Here is a 19,496-nt window from a genome sequence, read left to right on the forward strand (position 1 = left end):
ACTCGTTTTTAACAAATTTCTCATTTTTCAATCTTTTTGAGCTGATTAGACATCAAACTTGACAATTGAATCTAATTCACAAATAAAGCACTTGGAATATGGCGTTTACATGATGCTTACATTGAAATAGGAACAAATTGAAATAAACACCAAACATTTGACTAACATGTCCAGCTGAAGGAATACTGTAGCAATCTTTCGGGCCTTTCGAGCCTCACCCCTTCAACAGAGCAGATCTCCGTGCCTTTAACCTCTGCCTGTCTCTGTAGATATTTCACACACAGGCAGGAATTATGCTATTGGTGTGCTGTTTGTCCCTTATTTCGGTAATTTCCATAAATCCACTGGAACTGGGGGAGGGTCAGCGCTGACGGCGTCCTCCACGACACTGACACTAAGCCCATTACCTTTCCATTATGTGCCTCAATTTTCCCCTGAGCTCTTCACTTCCGACACGGACTCCTCTAAAATCATGTCCCATATTGCTCGGCTTTCTTTACTTAACGTTTATGCATTTTTACAAGTCGCTTCTCTGGATGCTTCCCTAACACCATTAGTGCCAGATGGCCGTGGTGTGTTACTCTCACTCACTCTCTCTCTCTTTTTCTCTTTCACTATCTGTCTCTTTCACCTCTTGTCTGTTGTCTCATTGTTACTCTCTCTCTCTCGCTCTCTCGCTCTCGCTCTCCAGCTATTTGCTCATGTTTCCAACTACAAGGAATGGCACGTACTGGGCTGTCCTTAATGCACCGTTTTACTTCCAAGTGCAGACCTGCTTAGAATTTGCAAGCCAGCAAAAATACTGAAATATATCCCTGTAATATATCTAAGAAATATCCTCTAGTAGTTGAAATATTGTGCTATACAACAGTAAACATGAGTTCCAATCAATCAAAAGCTTAAATCACGTCCTTCGTTATTACAACAAATACAAATGAGAACAATTTCAACTCGATAGTAATACTAATGTGCGACAAACGTTTTGTCCTTGCGAAACGACCTGTTGTTTATTTGTATGGATCCCGAATTCAAACGCCAAACAAGATGACATTGCACAGAAAAATCTCCTCTCGATGCGTCCCAGATTAAATTTAGACCGAATAACTATATGCATGTTAATTTATTCCTTCTCACCCGGGACGCAAGCGAGTCGTTGGCTTCAGGAAGTTTGTAATAAAAGCTCGCAGATCGATGATAATGGTATTTGCTCTTGTGTTTGTCATCTTTGCAAAAGCAACAGTGCAGGAATTTGCTCAGATTTATATGTATTCTGGTGCTGTAAGTGGCTTGTAAATTATCTCAACTGTCTTTGCCGCTGTTTATCTTTGTAAGACTGAACTATTAAAGGCTGTACATTAATGCCCACGCCAGCCCGAATCAATGCTCGAGCGGTTCTGCCGTGTTTTTCTGCAAACGGGGTCTGCTTTTCTAGTAAGACACAAGAGTTTCCCGTTTGCTCCATAAATTCTGCTTTCATACCACAAAATCAATGTCTCTGTCTTTTAAGATGAAAACTGAATTGAACAATAATCATTTTGCTGTCAGTTTATTGGTTTAGATAGTTTGATTTCTAGTCATTGTACTTGGGTCTCGTGAAGAACGGCAGGCAACTCTTTGTCCTCGTTTCACATGTGCCGTACAGTTTGCAATGATGTAATAACAGTGCATAACAGCAATCTGCTAAAGTCTATGAGAGCAGAAGGAGCTAGTGAACAGCTGTGCCGCTGTTGAAAGTTTGGCATATTTGTGTGTTTGGGTTGGATTTGCATAAACGCTGTCCCTGAAATGAAATGAAAACCTTTCGTGTTTGGTTACTAGGACACATTGCAGTTGCAATAAAGTACTATTTTCAAAGGCATCAATAATGTGGATGATGCTTGTGACGTCATGAGCAGGGTAAATAATACAAATATTCCTGCGTCATTTAGGTTAGAATGATTCAAATGAAGCAATTCCGTTTTAACCCCTAAGCCACATAAAGCCACATAAAAACCCAGTCATTTAATTCTTTTAGGTTTGATGCATGCAAATGACTGATGTAATTCAGATGACATCATTGAACATGGTGACATCAGTAAGAGCTTGTAAAATGTGGAAATGCAAATTAAATGATTGCAAACCATGCAACTGTTGTTCAACACAAAACCATAGATATTGCATGCATCACGCTTTTTGCCTATATCGTGTCAAGGACGAAAGAGACAATTCAGTAACCCAAAGACAATTCGGTTTTATTTCTCCATATAGATTTGACTGTACACAATTCATACCATTAGACAGAAGGCATATAGGACTAAATTCAGTGCTCTTTTTTCAAAGACCCATAGCAATAAATAGTGCTCATGAAACAAGACTGTCCACACTTTGAGACTTTACAAAATTTACAGCCATTAAGACTCAGTAGTTCAGAGGCAACTTAGATTCAACAACAAAGAAAAAAAAATCTGGATGGTTATTTTTCTTTTTAGCTTATGTTAACATGTCAGCATCGGTCATCTTTCTCCTGTGTACCACTATACCGGTACAAATTTTGCATAAACAATGATAAATCAAAAACGAAACCTTCACCAGTTTTATATTTGATAATTTACCATCCTTTTCCCCATGAATCAACTCTTAATAATAATATTGACATTGACATGACAAGAATAAATAACACTTAACCATGGCTGTAAAAAAATAAATAAATAACATTGTAAATGTTCCCTTTCACAGGTTTGTTTGTTAATAATCTTGTGGTCGGACCTGAAATGTACTTCTGTCTGTTCTGGCTCGGTCCACTTTTAAAAATGAAGACACGCATATTTTGTGTCAGAAATCCACTGCTCTGAAATAAATGACATTCTAACACATCAGTCTTTTCTCACGGAGCAACGACTAGTGACATTGGGAACAAACAGAGATCAATATGAAAATTTTGAGCAGTGCATGCGGATTCGTCCTTATTAAAAATAATCTTTATCTTCAGACCTTTGATGTTGCTAATGTGAAGCATCATCTACATTAGAGCTGTTTAGAAACTGAGTCAGTCAAAACCATTAAAATCCCAACCCCTTGTAAGTAGGAAAGATACACTTGTGCCTCTTGTTTAAATATCTCTCCTTGCTTGGTGCACTCCTCTCTTCTCTTGTATTCAGTCTGCCGTGTGCAGTCGAGGATGAACATAAAGTGCGTTATCATTTCGAAGGCTCCTAATGTGAACTGGTTTCATCCTCAGTCCGAAACATGCACAGACCCCCTGTTCTCAAAAAAAACGTGGCTGATCTTGATTGTGTTTTTCGTGTACAGCACAGCAGTCGGGTTTATCCCATTTATTTTCTTCAAAGAGAATCAAATTTTTTTTCTCATTTTAAATTCAAGTTTGTAATGTTCTACTTGAAACGGGAATTTTTGTAAAATGCTTATGAAGAAAATATATGGGAAAAATACGTCTAGAGTCAAAGCTGCTGGAAAGGTGAGCGGTCAGCGTGGCGCTCTTAATGATGGAGAGGTTTAGGGGTTTCGATGGCAAGTTCGGTGCCTTTCTCATCTGCACGCCATTTCATGCTGGAAATCGTCCAATCCAGTTTCGAGAACAATGAAAAAATATAAATAAAAAATGATGATACAGTGCGAACTTTCCACGACGGGTTGCTCAGACCAGTGTCATCAAGCCGCCCGTGTTCAGGTGGGCGACAGCTGGTTGAATATTGAGGCATACTGAATACCCTTGCCACACAAACACTGCCCGTTCAGATGTCCATAAAATCTTCACGTTTCCACTGTGTCCTTGAAAGCAAGTCACATGACCTTCAAGCTTAACCTCCGACCTCAAAACTGAGAGTGGTCCATTTCATCGAGCCAGGAGGCAGGGCTGGTGGGGAAGTCTGGGTAGCCCGTGCTGCTTCCTGTTGACAGGTCAGAGGTGGGTCCCCCGGCCATGGCTCTCAGTGCTTGACTTACATTGGCCTGACCGCCTGGACCCATGATGCCCTCTATGTTGAAGCCTAAGTTGTTGAGCAGCGGGGTGTGGCCCGGTAGAGAGGTGATGGATGAGGGAGACTGTGGCAGGCCATAGGGACTTCCTGCCCGCAGGTCATGGTAGGGTTGCCCGCCCCCCTCCAGTGAAAAGCTCCCATTCAGCATGTTGCCATTGGTGACGTCCCCTACGCTTCCATACAAGCTGTTATTATGACCCAGGTCTGACAGGATTTGGTCTTCTGTTGGAGAATAGAAAGACAACATCAGTTTCAAGCTTAGTTTAGTTTTGTTTGGCTAGGGTGCTAAGAAAAAAATCTATAAGCAGAGATGTTATATTGGCAGTTATATTAGTTTTGCATCAGTCCTGAGGCTTCCTTTATACGACCTGATGCACAATATACTCTTCGATGCCAGGTGGCTCGTACCAATAAACACAGTAAAACATTTGAGAATTGCAGTTATGACAACAACCTCATAAAGATTCCATTTGCAAAAGTGTATAGGCCAGCACTGGTCTGAAGGGATTCTAAACTTCTGGAAATGTGAAAGGTTGAGTTCCTCAGTCACAGCATTTCCCTGAATGTACATGGACTCACAATGCAGAACCACTCTGTGCTCTCTCTAGACTTTCCTGTGTTCTTTTCGAAAACAACAAAGGCCCCGTTCACTTCCTCCCTAATTGACTAAAAGCTTCACCAATTTTATAGAGTTTGTGCATCGCTGCTTTCATATCTTGTAAACGCCGCCTCCCTTTGAAAGCGGCTCTAGGCTTTATGAGTTCTCAAAACAGGCTCGCAAAAATGAAATAATCATAAAAAACATAGCTTGAATTAAAAACCTCATTTGAATATTCCACACCATCCTTTCCACCAAGTGGCATATTTGTAAAATAAAAAAGGAAATGAATGCAGGGAGGGAAATGAAAAGTGTTCAAAGAGAGAGAGAGAAAATAAAACTTTGAGACAAAAATATAAGTAAAGAGAGTGAGAGGCAGAAGGACGATGGGAGATTTGTAGGCTTGTAAAGAGACTCACCTCTGAAACTAAGCTCGCTGTCGCTGAGTCCTGCGTCGTCCGCTGAGCTTTCCTTCTCTGTTTTACTGGACCCTCGATTGCGTTTGACACTTTTGTAGAACTGACCCCAGCGATGGCGACCGGCATCCTTTTTTAGACGCTTCTCTTTTGCTCGTCTGTTTTGAAACCATACCTTCCATGTGGACAAAAAAACCCTCAGTCTCAGACTCAAAGGAAAGTTCTTCTCATAATATAATATTGCATAGTTAATGTCATTCTCAGTAATGTTTCATTAAAATTTGTGAAACTTTTTCTCATGTTTTTCTTCAAGTTTATTAGGGAAAATAAAAAATGTGTAAAATCAGCTTGTGACATTGTTGAGATTTCGGTTAAAACTTTACTTAAAGCCTTTATGTCTAATGCATTATAAAGGGTTATTAAAGGGTATTATGCATTATAATTGTGATATTTCTTCTGAAACTTTAGAGGAGACACTCGTCAGATTTTTAGAATGTGAGAAAAAAATCTGAGAAGCAGAAAACAATCAAATCTATTATTTCTTTTTTTTACATTTCTATATAAGAGAAACACTTCGTCGCTGTCCTTCTGAAACCTCAGATATCTGAATTCAGTTTTTTAGGAATTGGAAAAAAACACTACTCTTTAAATGATTAAATACTGTGTTGTCATACTTTTAATGGTCATAATTTTGCAAAATCCCAATGACAAGCATAAAAAGTTATTTTAATAATAATGATTTATGGCAAAAAATAAAAAGCACCAAATATGGAGACACAAGGTATCAGAAGGACAGCAGCGAATTGTGATACTGAAGAGAACTCATTAATGATTTTTTCTGACTGCTCATATAGACTCACCTGCACAACTCTCATGTCTAGACCTGTTTCTGAGGAGAGCTGCTCGCGCACATGTCGCGCTGGCTTCGGCGAGTTCTTATAGGCGCTTTTGAGTGTCTCCAACTGTTTGGCTGTGATGGTGGTCCGCGGACGTTTTGCTCCCGTTTCAGAATCATCTACAACAACATATACAAAATGTTCACATCTTTTTAAATATGAAGTGATTCGTTTCATTTCAACTGCATTGATTTGTCAAGTAAAGTGCAATTGTGTAAAGCAAAACCTCCAAAAAAGTTCTCCAAACATTATACAAAACATAACTTGTCTACAGTGAGATTCAGGTAAAGAACAATTTGAGACGCTTTGAGTGAAAGCGCTTACACGTGGCCAGTCGATACTTTCCCTGAAACTGTCACGCAGTGCCGGAAGAGGGAATAAATCTCTCTGGAGAATGGCACGCCAGTGCGAGTTATTGGGGCCCTACCGTAAAAGTGCATTGCATCACTTAATATAATCAATCAACAGCCCACAGAAATCTCCATAAATACGGCGTGAGGGGCTTTCAGAAGCAGATCCATGAGAGGTCAGATCACAGAGAGACTTAATACGCCAGACACTGAGACCCCATGAGACTGCAGTTAATGATAATTTTGTCTCCTTACTACCATCCTGTTGCCTCCTCTGATCTTTCAGTGTCTCGCTATGATTGTAAAAGAACGAGTTAATAACGCCTCCACACCTAAACTGTCACAATGATTTCCAATTGGGACAGAAAATCCAATCGTACGGTCCCAATGATTGTGCACCTGTACCTACAGTATAAACGTAAAGACAGCATGCAGCAGTTAGACTAAAAGCATATCATATGCCAGGTCAGCATTTAGCTACAATTGCTCTGTAGTAAAGAACATAAATCATGGATTTATTTCCCTTGTAATACTGTTATTTAGCATATTACCAGTATTAAAAGTTGTCAAAAAACTACAAGTCAAAAGTTTGGACACATACACTGAGGTGCTAAGGTGCTACACGGTGCCACAGAAGAAACATTTATGGCTATGGCTATATTTTTCTATAAAGAACCTTAAAGAATAGTCTTTGTAGTGCAAAAGTCATTTATAGTATAAAAATGTAATTAAAATGTAAATATATGTTTTTTATAAAAACCTTTGAGGAATTGTTCTTCGGGGAAGCAAAAATGCTCCACATCACTGTGAAGAACCTTTTAAAGCACCTTTATTTTTAAAAGTATCTCTATAGAGGGTTTCATCGGACGCATGCGCTGGACCAAGGTTAACTTCCAGTCTATGTTTGGTTATAATATAATCATTTATTTTATATTTAATTTAAATACTTATTAATTGTATGTTAATTGTATTCAATTCAATTAAAACTACTCAACAGTTATTTATTCTTTCTGGAGGTCAACCGGAAGTTAAGTTTGTGCCACATAACCACATAACCTGTTTATGTTGTTGCCGCTGAAACCGTTGATTATTATTACTATATTCCACATTTAAGACTAATGAAATCATCAAACCTATAGAATACCATCATTGAACTCTAAGAATATTAAGTGAATAAAAAGTTAAAACAAAATATATTTTCATTTTTTCAGAGCCACCTTTTGTCTCAATGATATATTTGATTTTCTGCATTCTCTTCAGCAACTTCATGAAGTGCATTCTGGGACACTTTTAAACAGTATTGACAAAATTCACGCTGGGCACTTGTTGGCTGCTTTCCCATTGCTATCTGATTTTTTGGCGTTGTAAAGAAAATTATTCATAGGCAGATTCTTTAGATAAAAGAACCTTTTCGAGCAGGGCCTTGCTTAAGCAAAAATGAACCTTCTACCGGCTTGATATTGACGTGATCAGGATTTTGTGTATTTGAATGTCAAAAACATACATTCTGATGACAGTCCTGGAAAGAATACTGTTTAACTAAAAGATTTGCAGATAACAGGTCAGTTAAACATCTGTTCCTGAATCCCGACTGATTGCTCATGAAGGCTGAAGACAATAGCTCACCATTTTGTTTGGCTGTTTCATAGTCCTCCTTGCACACGAGTCTTCCGTCCTCCATGAGGTAAAACTCATCTCCGGTGGCCAGCTGTCTGCTGCACATTACACAGGCAAAGCAGTGAAGGTGGTAGACAAAGTCCTGAGCTTTTCGGACCACCTGTGTTGGGGGGATCCCTTGCTGGCACGAGGCACATTTTGTCCCGAAACGCCTGCAGGTACAGACAGGTGCAGACAGACACAGCAGTTTTATTGAAAGCCCCTATACCCATGGCTATTTTTATTACAATTCTTTCCATAAAAGCAAATGATGTAATGTGTCAGAAAAGCACAGAATGCTGTTGAATGTAGCTTTGTTTGTGCTTTTTTTGTCCCTGTGGTTGACAAATGGTCTTGATCAATGTAGGAAAAGCAGAGAGATTCACAGGAGAGAGAGAGAGAGAGCCCACTTTAACCGCACACACAGAACAGCTCATAAACCACAGAGTCAGAATAGGCTGTAAATCACAGTGTGAATACTGCTAAATAAACTCTCCTTTTACTTAACCAAGGTGAAGTTTTTGCAACATTAATGTAAAGCAAGCCCCTCCCCGACCGTTGCTATTTCCTCCATCCCCCTTTTTGTCATGCTCAGCACCACGGCGGCCTTAACATTAAAATCCCTTCTTTAGTCCCAATGGGCTTGCTAATAGAGTTAGCCTCCACTCTGAGTCTTGCTACAATTTTAGGTCTCATTGAAACCCGTGACATTAAAACCGCTCAAACATGATTTGGTAAAAGCCACTACTGATCCTGTTTTGGATAAATGTCAAACCTAATTTTCCACCTTAAAGCCATGGGGAAAATCAAATCGTAAAAAGAAAGGAAAGAGGAAAAACAAAGGAAATAACAAAATAAAAGAAACAAGGAATGAAAGACACGGGGAAGTGAATAAAAGGGAAAATGCAAAGTTGCTTTCTTGAGTTCCGGAATGGGAATTGAATTTGGGAACACACAGACTTCAGAGCTGAATGTTCCATTACACTGGGCTTTAGTCCTACTGTAACTTGGCACAAGGAAATAGAACACAGCACTTTATTAACCATGACAGAGAATACGTGTGTCTGGCTTTACATTAACACACACTAGTGCCAAACAGCATTAAAGACTACAAACAATGTGTCCCAGACTAAATGTTCACAGGTTTTAGTTCTGTCATATCCACTCATTGTCAAATCAAATCACATTATAATTGAATTACTCCATAAGACTTTCATCAAAAGATGGCAAACTACGAAACAGAAATTAAATGACATGTCTCACCACATATATCATAATGCAGAGCAATAAAACTGTCCCATTAACCAATATAATATTGAATGTGTCCAATAGGATATTATAAGTAAATGCATGCTCTGTTATTTATTTATTTATTTATGATTTCATTTTTCGCAACAATAGCACCTTTGTTGCCTTCATTAACAAATATTAATTGTTTAACGCAATAGAATTTAATAAACTAGAATGAAACAGAAATGAATTGGTTTGTTCAGATGCTGAAAATACAGAATGCTGTACCTGACAGCAGCCGAATTCTCTACACACTGTAAGTAGCCTACTTTTCTGCATAATTGTTGCAAAAATGCTGAATAAATATTGCTATCTTTATAATCGAGTAATCTGAGAACAGGAGGACGTGTACTTACTTGAAAAAATCGTCTTTGCAGTAGACATTCCCTGCGCGCGAGAAACATTTGTCTGCCAGAAGCGCGTGACAGTCGGCGCACTTGAGACACTTGGAGTGCCAGTGGCGATCCAACACCTTCAGAATAAACTTATCTAAGATGTGCTGACTGCAGCCTGCACACTGAGGGATATCTGGAAAGGAGAAAAGGTGGGTGAATTTTATTATAATATATTTATGATATATTAGGCCTATATATGAAGAGTTTCGTTCCAAAATTAGATAACCCTCCGTTTTTTATTTTGCATTCCAATTAATATCAATCAAACTGCAGTTGATTTGTTTTGATTTAAGCCATAATAACTAAAAAATACAGCTAATTAACACAAAAAAACACAATAAAAACATGATAACATAATAAAAAACATGATTTGAGTTATCTCATTTTGGAACCAAACTCTTCGTATATAATAAATATATACAATATTATATAATAATATACAATACATTATTATAACATTTTATTTATCAAAACGACTTACAGTTTTCCATATCATTTAACTGTACACGCGTCCTGTAGGATCGAACCCACAACCTTTGCGCGGTTAACGCAACGTAATTGAGGTACTGGAACAGTTTCTTTGAATAATATATAAATTGAATATAATTTAAACAGCTATAAAGCATAATATAAATAGTACCACTTTACATTAATCTTAAAGAGCTAGAAATGACAGTTTGCTTATATATTTTGACGTATATTCATAACTAAGACTTATTTTCTGTTATACATATTTGCCGCAACAGGCAAAATCTACAGAATATTTGTACTATTTCAGTTTTATGAAAAGTTTAGAAAATTAGGAAACATAAAACGCGAAGAAGTATGATAATGACAACGAAAATGATAGTAACAAAAAGAATATAAGTCAATGTGCGACTAACAATATCCTCACATTAATTGTAAATTTAATATTGTAATGTAGTAGAAATGTTACTAGATCATTTTGTACTTTGTTATAAATAGCCCTTTCTGTTTAGAAGTCAAAGGTTGTTATGAAAACAAAAACTAATTTCTTGCAAGCAAAGTTTCCATGACTCTAAAAATCGTATTTGCTTTCGGAACAACAATGGAACGGTTAACAGGTAAGTCGTGGACAGGTGAGGAAAGATGTCCATTTAATGGTAAATAATCAATATCTCAGAAAAGAACAGGCGAGGACAAGAAGACATTGAGATTAAAATCATATAACTGGTCCATCGATTCTTTAACAGAGACAGCCTGTCACTTAAATTATTGATGCTCAAGTAGATGTGCTCCAACAAAACAAAAACTCAATCGGTGTACAGCAAATCTAAAATCCACGTACAATAAAACTAAAACAAAATGTTATTAGCTTTATTTAAAAGATAAATATACTTCTTCAAATCACAATATCATGAAAAGTTGTTTTTAATATGCCATTATTAATATCGATATTTGACCTATGATCCTCCATTCATTTTGTCATCGCATTCTCACGCGTGCAGTTTTCATGGATTCAGTAGGTATACCAATGTTTAGTTCTGTTATTATGACCCGAGAGAAAATTAATTTTAACAAAGGAAAATTTGGCCATAGCTGATGGTTGAATGCGTAAGCAAGTCATGTAACATCGCTCATCAAACGACTTATCAAATGTATGTTGTAGAAACATAAATGCCAGAGCAAGTAGGCCTGAATGAGAGTGTGTGTTTCACTGCTCAGCCGTTTGAGGGAATGTAAGTTTATTTGTAAAGGCAGATCTACAGTATTTTAGTGTAAAAAAAGGCTGGTCTGGTTAACAGTGGTTCTGAATGAACAGCGCCTTGAGGAACTTGCCGCTCGTAAACTGCCTTAATTGTTCAGCTCCAAACGCTCATTTAGGATGATTTGATCAGGCAGTCACTTAAAAGATGTGTGCCCTGACAACATCTCTCAAACGTGTTTTGGGCCCAGCCTTATCATCCACGGCATGCATCTGAAATGTATTATTTTGCTCTCCGTGTACAAATAATTGTAACATTTACTGTGTGAATTAAAGCTAATTTAAATCTCACTTTCTATAGGGGCTTTAATTTCTAAAGGATCATTAATAATCACCCACATGTTGTTTTAACCTTATTCATTTGGATACTAATATTTAGATCCATACCGCAAGGGCAGATTATTTTTAAAGTAATCTCCATTTAAACCATCATTTATACGACAAGGGGGGTTGAGTAGCAATATCTTTTAATCTACTATCATTTAAGGAAATTAAGCTTTCGACAGGCAAAATATAGCCTAGTCGTGAAACATTATGTAAAAATGTGGCTATATTTGCCTCGTTCTAAAAGAATAATAAAAATAGCCTATTTGTTATTTGTTTTCATCATTTTAAATGCAGTTAATTTATTTTGCAATGAATTTTAGACATTGGTTGTTTTACAACATGCAACATCTATATAGAATTCTTTTCTTTTTAGATTTGAAATGGTTAATACGAACATTTTAGGTCTGCTATTCCATCTGTACATTGTTCTAGATTATGAATAATTAGGTCAGGATTTTATCCAATTCAAGCTTCATCTTGATTGCGAGATCAGATTATACAGGCCTAACACAGATTAACCTGCGATTGATAAGGACCAGATGCGAACATAATAGGCAATTCCGTTCTTTGAAATAAAATGTTCGTGTTTCTATAGTCATAACGGATGGTCTGATAATCTACATTTCGTTAGGACAATAAAAACGAATAGGGATATCATGGGGTGCGCTCTGTTCCATTAAACCACTGCGTTACATAAAAACCGGATAAAACTATTTTTCTTGGTTACTCTTTCTTTCATTTCTTAAATAAAACAACTACAAAATAAAACGTTAAACAGAGTTTAAATGTAAAACATATTTAATCGTGGTGACCCAGCCAGCTGTGCGGGAACAGTATTCGAGAACATTAGTCTCACAACATTTAATATAATTGATTTGAAACAGTACCTATTCTTTATATTGTGATCTTATAAAGCATAGCATTTGCACGATTACAATAAAATAATTATAGTAAATCAATGCATCTCTAATGAAATGATGTTGCATCACAGTTTTGCATAGATTAATAATCTAATCAGTATATATAAAATATATAATATGTTTTAAATGACAAATGTTTTCGATTTTCTTGGTCTTTACAATGCAGACAGTTTCAGTTACATAGTAACATTCCCCCCGCTGGAGTTTAATTAAACGCTATGTTATTCCACAGCGGTGGCCTGCAGACGGCCGGAGGAGGCCTGCCAATTTTCTGATGAACTAATCGATATAAGGAGAGGAAAAGCACTTACGTTGCAGTGGCACTCCGAGAATGTCCGGCAGACCCTTCACCGCGCTCTCGCTGGGCAACACCGCCGCGCTTTGCATCATTTTCATCCAGCCCGATCAAACGCGCACATGCACACGCTAAAAACACGGAGGTGTTGAAAACTCCGACGTGCATAAAACGATACGAATTTCGGAGTCGTTTTCTCCAAGGATAGTGTCCTTTTAGTGTCCTCGCGCCTGTCCTTATCCTCATGAAATTGTCTGGCGCTCGCGCATGAGTTCGGCTTCGAGAGTTCTTTCGCTGTGTGTCACACAACCGCTTGATTCATTCACACTGCAGGGGCGACCGTGACGTCACTCCCCCCGGGGGCCAATGGGAGGCCTGGGCGAAGATGAGAGAGGAGGGAACCTGTGTGTATGGCGCTCTCAGGTAAGTAGAAAAAGCGATAAGGAAGTGATGACGATTCCAATATGCCCCCCAAGTAGGCGGGACCCTCCCTGAGGATGATAATAAATAGAGGGCCGCTGCTGTCACTTGAAGCTCCAGGGTCTTTTTAAACCCTTTATGAACTTTACATTCATTTTTTTTTAATTAAGTTTATTTCGTTGTAGCTTTGATATTTTGTCTACATTTTTGCAAGAACTATCTCGAACAGATGTGCTGTATTGGAATGTTTTATCTAGTAGCCTAATTGTATTGTATAACATAGTAGTATAGCCTAATTGTAATAACATAATTGTATTTCGAAATGGACAAATTAGTTGTTGAAATTGATAAATGAGTAGCTGTTGTCCAGCAAGGCTTAATTTGAGAAAACGGCTGCTAAAATACGATCACAAGAGAGCTCTTATTTGTTTATTAGCAGTCTCGACACAGTCGATCCTGACAGGACTCATTTCATTCTAGCTTTTCTCCCTCAGGAGGGAGCGGAGATCAAGCGAGATGAACTCAATTTTCACTTTCAATTCTCTTCAAGGCAACTATAATGCTCCGCGTGAGCTCGCGAGCTCTGACTCAGTAACAGGTTAAATAAAACAAGCCTCAGAATGCAACGCTGCCACATCGCCTTTACCATCATCATCTCGCATGCACCCTTACAAACAAATATATCATTTGTACAATATTTATTATTAACAATATTATTTACAATGTATATGCAGACATAAAATAACAAAAAGTTTACGTTTCATGCACGAAACTGAAATTCGTGAGTTGTGAAAATAGGCTAAACTTTAATTAATACACTAATCGCATTGTCTCCATGAACATTTTAGAAAAATAATAAATTACATGCATTCAATAACGTATTTAACAATTATTTTTTTTAATTGTCTCTTATTTATTTGTATAAGAATCACATTCCACGCATGAACCTTAGTTTCTATTCTATTCACAATAATAATTAAAAAAACTTGTCAGTATAGTCGTTTTTGAGTCTGACCATTTTCTGAGCGTATTTTACAATTCCTGTAATGATATCACATTACCCTATTCCTACTAAAAGCAGGTAATGGCTTAGATCAACTTCACACTCTTTTTAATAAAGATGGTGGGGTCATAGATTCATATGATACATTCTGAGAATGTTAGATGGTTGGGGTGGATACAAAATACTAAATTTATTTTCACAGACAAAAATGTCCAAAATTGTTGGACACCGGATTGTTGTTGGCTCACCCAGTTGTTTCAAACAACTGTTTTAACGGTGAACAGTTTCAGACATAAACAACCATGTAGTCTGAACCCTCAACAGACTTACTGTGATCATATATCTCAATATATGCGTTTAAATCTCTTTATACAGGCTGAGGCTACCACACAAACTTATTTATATATACCAGGCTGGCTATGCAAACGCAAATGTATACAGCCTATATATTGTACGGCTGGTCATCCAATGTCACAGGCAAAATCCGTCAATCTTGCCTGGGTAAAATGTAGCCTAATCACGAGTGAGATATGTAAATAAAATGTGGATGTCATCAAAGTCAGATTATTTCGAGTCCACAGTTTTGCTTAATGGCTCCAATGTAATTTTGTTAGATGAAAGCGATCATAAAGCTGATTGAAAAGCGCAGCTCAGACGTGGCAAACACAAGCGCCCTAAAGATTCACTCACACCAGGTTTTTCCGGATTCCCTTTCACCGGACCAGCATGCCATCTCGGGCCATGCTTTTGATTTTAATTTTGATTATGACGAGGAGTTATGCAGATTATTCAATTACGCTGATGGTCAAGTGAACAATGTGAGTTTAGTCTTACTTAAACAGAACAGAGAGCAATGCTCTTAAAGCATCAATGTTTTGCCACACGATTAAATAAATTAATCCACGAATACTGGGGGGCTTTTGCACGCTTGCACGGTTATTTTGCAAATTCAACGACTCCGATTTCAAATCAAATGGGCCACCATAAAATGCAATAATGGGCACCTGTCCGAACAATGAGAGACCTGTGCACTATAACTCAGCGAAGGGGTGAGACTCGTGTGCCATTGCCGCTGACCTGGCCACCTCTAATTACTGTCAGTATTTCACAGTATCCGCATTCTGACATCAGGGAGATGCTGATCCATCATATATAGTAAAAACGCAGGCCTGTGCACGCGACCATTAATATATCAGCTTTGAACCTCTGAATCTTCCAAAGAGAGGTCCATCAAGCTTAAAGTAGGCTATATTTGAACAAATCAAACATTAAAACTGTGTCACTAAAAATGATTTAATCACGGCTATTCATATGATTAGTGTCACAACAAAATGTCATTAAGCTTCAAAAAATGAGATATTCTGAGTACATTTGTATATTATAATAAAACTATAAAAACACCAAATTCAGCAACACTCTTAAAAATAAGGTAGAAGTTTTTTTTCCACAAATATACCATAGAAGAAACGTTTTTGGTTCCCCAAGAATCTTACGTCAAAGTGTCTTATATCTTTTTTTTTTTACATTTTTCTAGTCTACCCTTTCCACTACAATGAACCTTTCCGGAATTTTTATTTTTAGGAGTGTACGCAATCGAAATGATTGACATTTTAACTGAAACATTGCAACGGTGTTTTGATTTCTTTTTTATTCCTTAGCTAGGCCTAAATTAAAACATTTAAGGCAGTTAACTGGTTTTTAACAATATACATGATACAATAAAACACGATTTACGCATCAAACATCTCAAACAAATAAATCCACACGAGCGTATCGACGACACATTCTTTGTCGCAAAACGGATTGCACTGTATTGTAGAAGTAGTTCAAATGTTTCTCCTTCCCAGGCTTTCTTCATCGAAAAATAAAAAATGTGTTGTCTGTTAAAGAAGCACTGCATCAGGTCGCAGCACATAACAGTTCCACAGCAAACAGAACGTCATGCAGCAGACCTACCGAGCAACTCCAATGCGCGCACGAGCCGCATGCAAATTTCAGCACCGCGCAGGTCGGACAGCGCAACAGCACACGCAGGATGCGGAAAGCGGAGTTTGTCTAGAATTTTCAATTCATAAATCCAGACAAAGACTAAGTAAACATTTTACCTGCCTATATCTGTCTGATATTTTCCACTCCTCGTACAGAGTAATAAAGCTTCAGGCTGGAACATCAATGTCAGAAGCTCTTTTTCCCTGCAAAGGAAAGACAGAGAAAGGAACCTCAAGAGAGGGCAACCGAGAAAATTAAATTGCACTTGGGGGCAAATTCTATTAGGGAATAGTTATTGTCTCCTGACAGCTCCTGTCCATTTACGTAATTAGTTGAAGGACGACGTTTGGCATTGTTTAAGCGAATAAAACAGTGTCCGATTGTTTAAAACATTCTTAAAAAGAGTTATTTTTCTCGCATCGCTAAACTCCTTTTACAGGTTTCCTGTAAACGATGTCCCTTCAAAACCAGACCACACAGTAATGGCTGGCTGGCTGAGGTATAAGTTCACGCAGTCTAATACATTATAATTGGCTAACGGGGTAAATCCTGCTTAGGTTAGAAATTCAATTAAAGGCGACGTTGCTTCACCTTAGGCTTACCATTAAACAATGAAGGATCCCTTTTCCCCATTAATGTTTTTACTTGGTTTAGCAATCGATACCTTTATTCACGTGTATGTAAGTGGGCTCGTGTCACATAATGATTCTGGTTGTATGCATGTTTTTTTGTGTAACTCACTTTAAAGAAATGCGACCTTTAAAAGTAACTGCTCATGTAATTAGATCAGCAATGCATTCCATGTATTTTATATGTAGCCTTAGTGTTACATGACTGTATTCTAATGTGTGTCTAGTACACAGTCACAAAATAATAAGCAATTTTTCCTGAGTTCCTGTGTGCCATAAAACAGATTAGAGTATTACCATTAGAGTAAATGCTTAAAGGACACTGATGAACATCTTTAAGGGTCTCCATGGTGATTACATTTCCAGTGTTTGCTGACAACTTGGTTCATTCTACTTCATTAAGGCATGTTGATGGACATTCTTGGGAATCCATCCAAACTCATCTTTTTAACATCATCTTACATAGCTTTTGAGAAGAATGTTTGGTTTTAGGATAAAAGTTGATCTCATGCTAATCTCAGATCACCTTCTCCTTTACCACCCAAGTTTTACTGTAGCTGGTAAATCAAGAGCAGCAACACTGATCTGGGGTCAGCAGAGAAGCAGTCCTAATTTACTGCAAAAGTACAGCTGCCAAAAAGCTGTGCTGAACCAGGTGAGATAAAAAAATAAACATTATAAAAATATGAAAAACATTTAAATAAATGATTTTTTAAACAAGAAAAAACAATATAATCTCTTTATATTAAATACATAAATAAAACTATTTTAACCAGATTTGTGGGATTATAAAAATCTCATTACATGGAATTTATGTGCATAGCTTTTGTAGTTATTTGTCACAATATTAAAAACAAAATCAGTTCTATTTAATGAAAAAGTATTTATTTGTTTACATAAAAACTTGTATTATGAAAGCACACTCTTACTCAGTATTATGTTTATTATTGCGTTTTTACAGAAAACAATAACCAGTTAATGCTGTATTTGCCTTAATATCCTCATATGGCATAAAAAAACAAGCCAAACCTCCCTTGAAATACCATATGGGAAATACCACAGAGTTGGAAAACCTAAGACAAATACCAACTGCATGCTTTTAACATTTGGGCCAACTTTCATGCCTTCTGCCCAACAGCATGAACGCACGGGAAAACATATATTGTGGAAGAGGAGGTAGTAAAAGACAAATCTGACCTGTTTTGGCTCCTACTTCAGGGCTAAATGTAACATCCAGCGAGGTCACTGCATACATTAACTATATAACCATATATTAACCTTTTTTCTCTCTTCACCAAAGTAATTCACTCTCAGTTCGTCAACACGCACACATACCTTGCACGCCTGTGTCAGATACTTTATTGTATTATTAAAACCAGAGTGGTATGACAGCGGATTCAAACCTGTCCAGCATTTTAATTCCAGTGTGTGATAGGCCATAAACGTGCAAAGTACATGTGGGAGGGCCTCAGCAATAAAACCCAACATTGTTTAATTTATGGAACACAACACCAGTGCTGCAAGGTGATGTTTTACCCTTGCTTTCTGCTGTTTTGGTTGGGGGTGGAGATGTCTCTATTGTTCCATTGTCCTCATGGCACAGGTCCCTGACTCGAGTCTGGCTGGGTACTGAAAGCATATATTCTAATGTTTACAGTCTGAGGCACTAGCAGAATTGGATACCAGTGTTCAGTAGATCATTGTGTAAGCGGGCGCAAAGTCATGGGTTTGATCCCCAGGGAACACATACTGATAAAATGTATAACTTGTAATGCACTGTAAGTCGCTTTGGATAAAAGCCTCTGCCAAATGCATAAATGTAAATGTAAAGCGTTCAGTCAGAGCTGGAGTGATGTGCAAGTCTGCCAATTCCGTCAATTAAAGGCGCTAAGGTGGTCTTGGCACTTTTCTGCGAAAGCAAATGAGTCCATCAGAAAATGTTGCGATTGTATTATCAGATGATCTAAACACAGATGATCAACATCATCAGTTCTTGAAATCATAATAGTGGATACACATTTACGAGCATCAAACGAGAACAACAGGGCAAAAAAGAGATGCAACAAGCAAACAGAGATGGGGACAAATGGGCGGAGCTTAGATTTCCACGAAAACCCTAAAACTCAAGATCAAGCAATGGTGTCCTTCATCTGAGCCTGTAATCTGGAACACTTCAAAACCCTCGTCTTTCAGAGTTCCTTCTCAGATCCTCTCCCTCTGGGGTCACAACCCCCTCCCGGGCACAGGCAACATCCAAGTGTGTGAGGGAAGAGGCCTTGAAAGCCGATTGCGTTTTAATAAAGTTTATTATCGGGTGGGGGCTAATCCCCGTGGTAATCTCCCGCAGACCCAAAGGAAAGGCGGATTACTCACTTGCTATAATCCCAATGAAATTGTTAGGATTTAGCTAGCAAAACAGTCCAGATGGCAACAGGCTTGTTCTTCCACCCTAGGTCCGCTCACCCCTTCCCCGAGTACTCCTCGTCCCCCGACACCCTTAAACACAAAACCTGATCTATTTATTAAGACGAACACGCTGAGGACACTGATATGGTGAGTGATGCTAAGACTTTGGAAATGCTAAGAGGAAAGAATAGTCAAACCTCAGT

The 19,496-nt window shown here is 37.9% G+C and overlaps 1 protein-coding gene across 1 annotated transcript; it reads right to left on the bottom strand.

Moving 5' to 3' along the window:
- Positions 1-2,224: 2,224 nt before the first annotated feature.
- Positions 2,225-13,107, bottom strand: lhx4 (LIM homeobox 4). The gene is made up of 6 exons (XM_057357132.1): positions 12,863-13,107; positions 9,540-9,711; positions 7,864-8,066; positions 5,852-6,006; positions 4,995-5,166; positions 2,225-4,199 (listed from the first exon to the last, which is right to left on the bottom strand). The coding sequence occupies exons 1-6, from the start codon at positions 12,945-12,947 to the stop codon at positions 3,811-3,813; spliced, it is 1,176 nt and encodes a 391-aa protein (XP_057213115.1). The 5' UTR covers positions 12,948-13,107; the 3' UTR covers positions 2,225-3,810.
- Between the last annotated feature and the right edge of the window lie 6,389 nt (positions 13,108-19,496).

This window comes from Triplophysa rosa, linkage group LG17 (genome assembly GCF_024868665.1).
Source record: "Triplophysa rosa linkage group LG17, Trosa_1v2, whole genome shotgun sequence".
Taxonomy (NCBI): Eukaryota; Metazoa; Chordata; class Actinopteri; order Cypriniformes; family Nemacheilidae; genus Triplophysa; species Triplophysa rosa.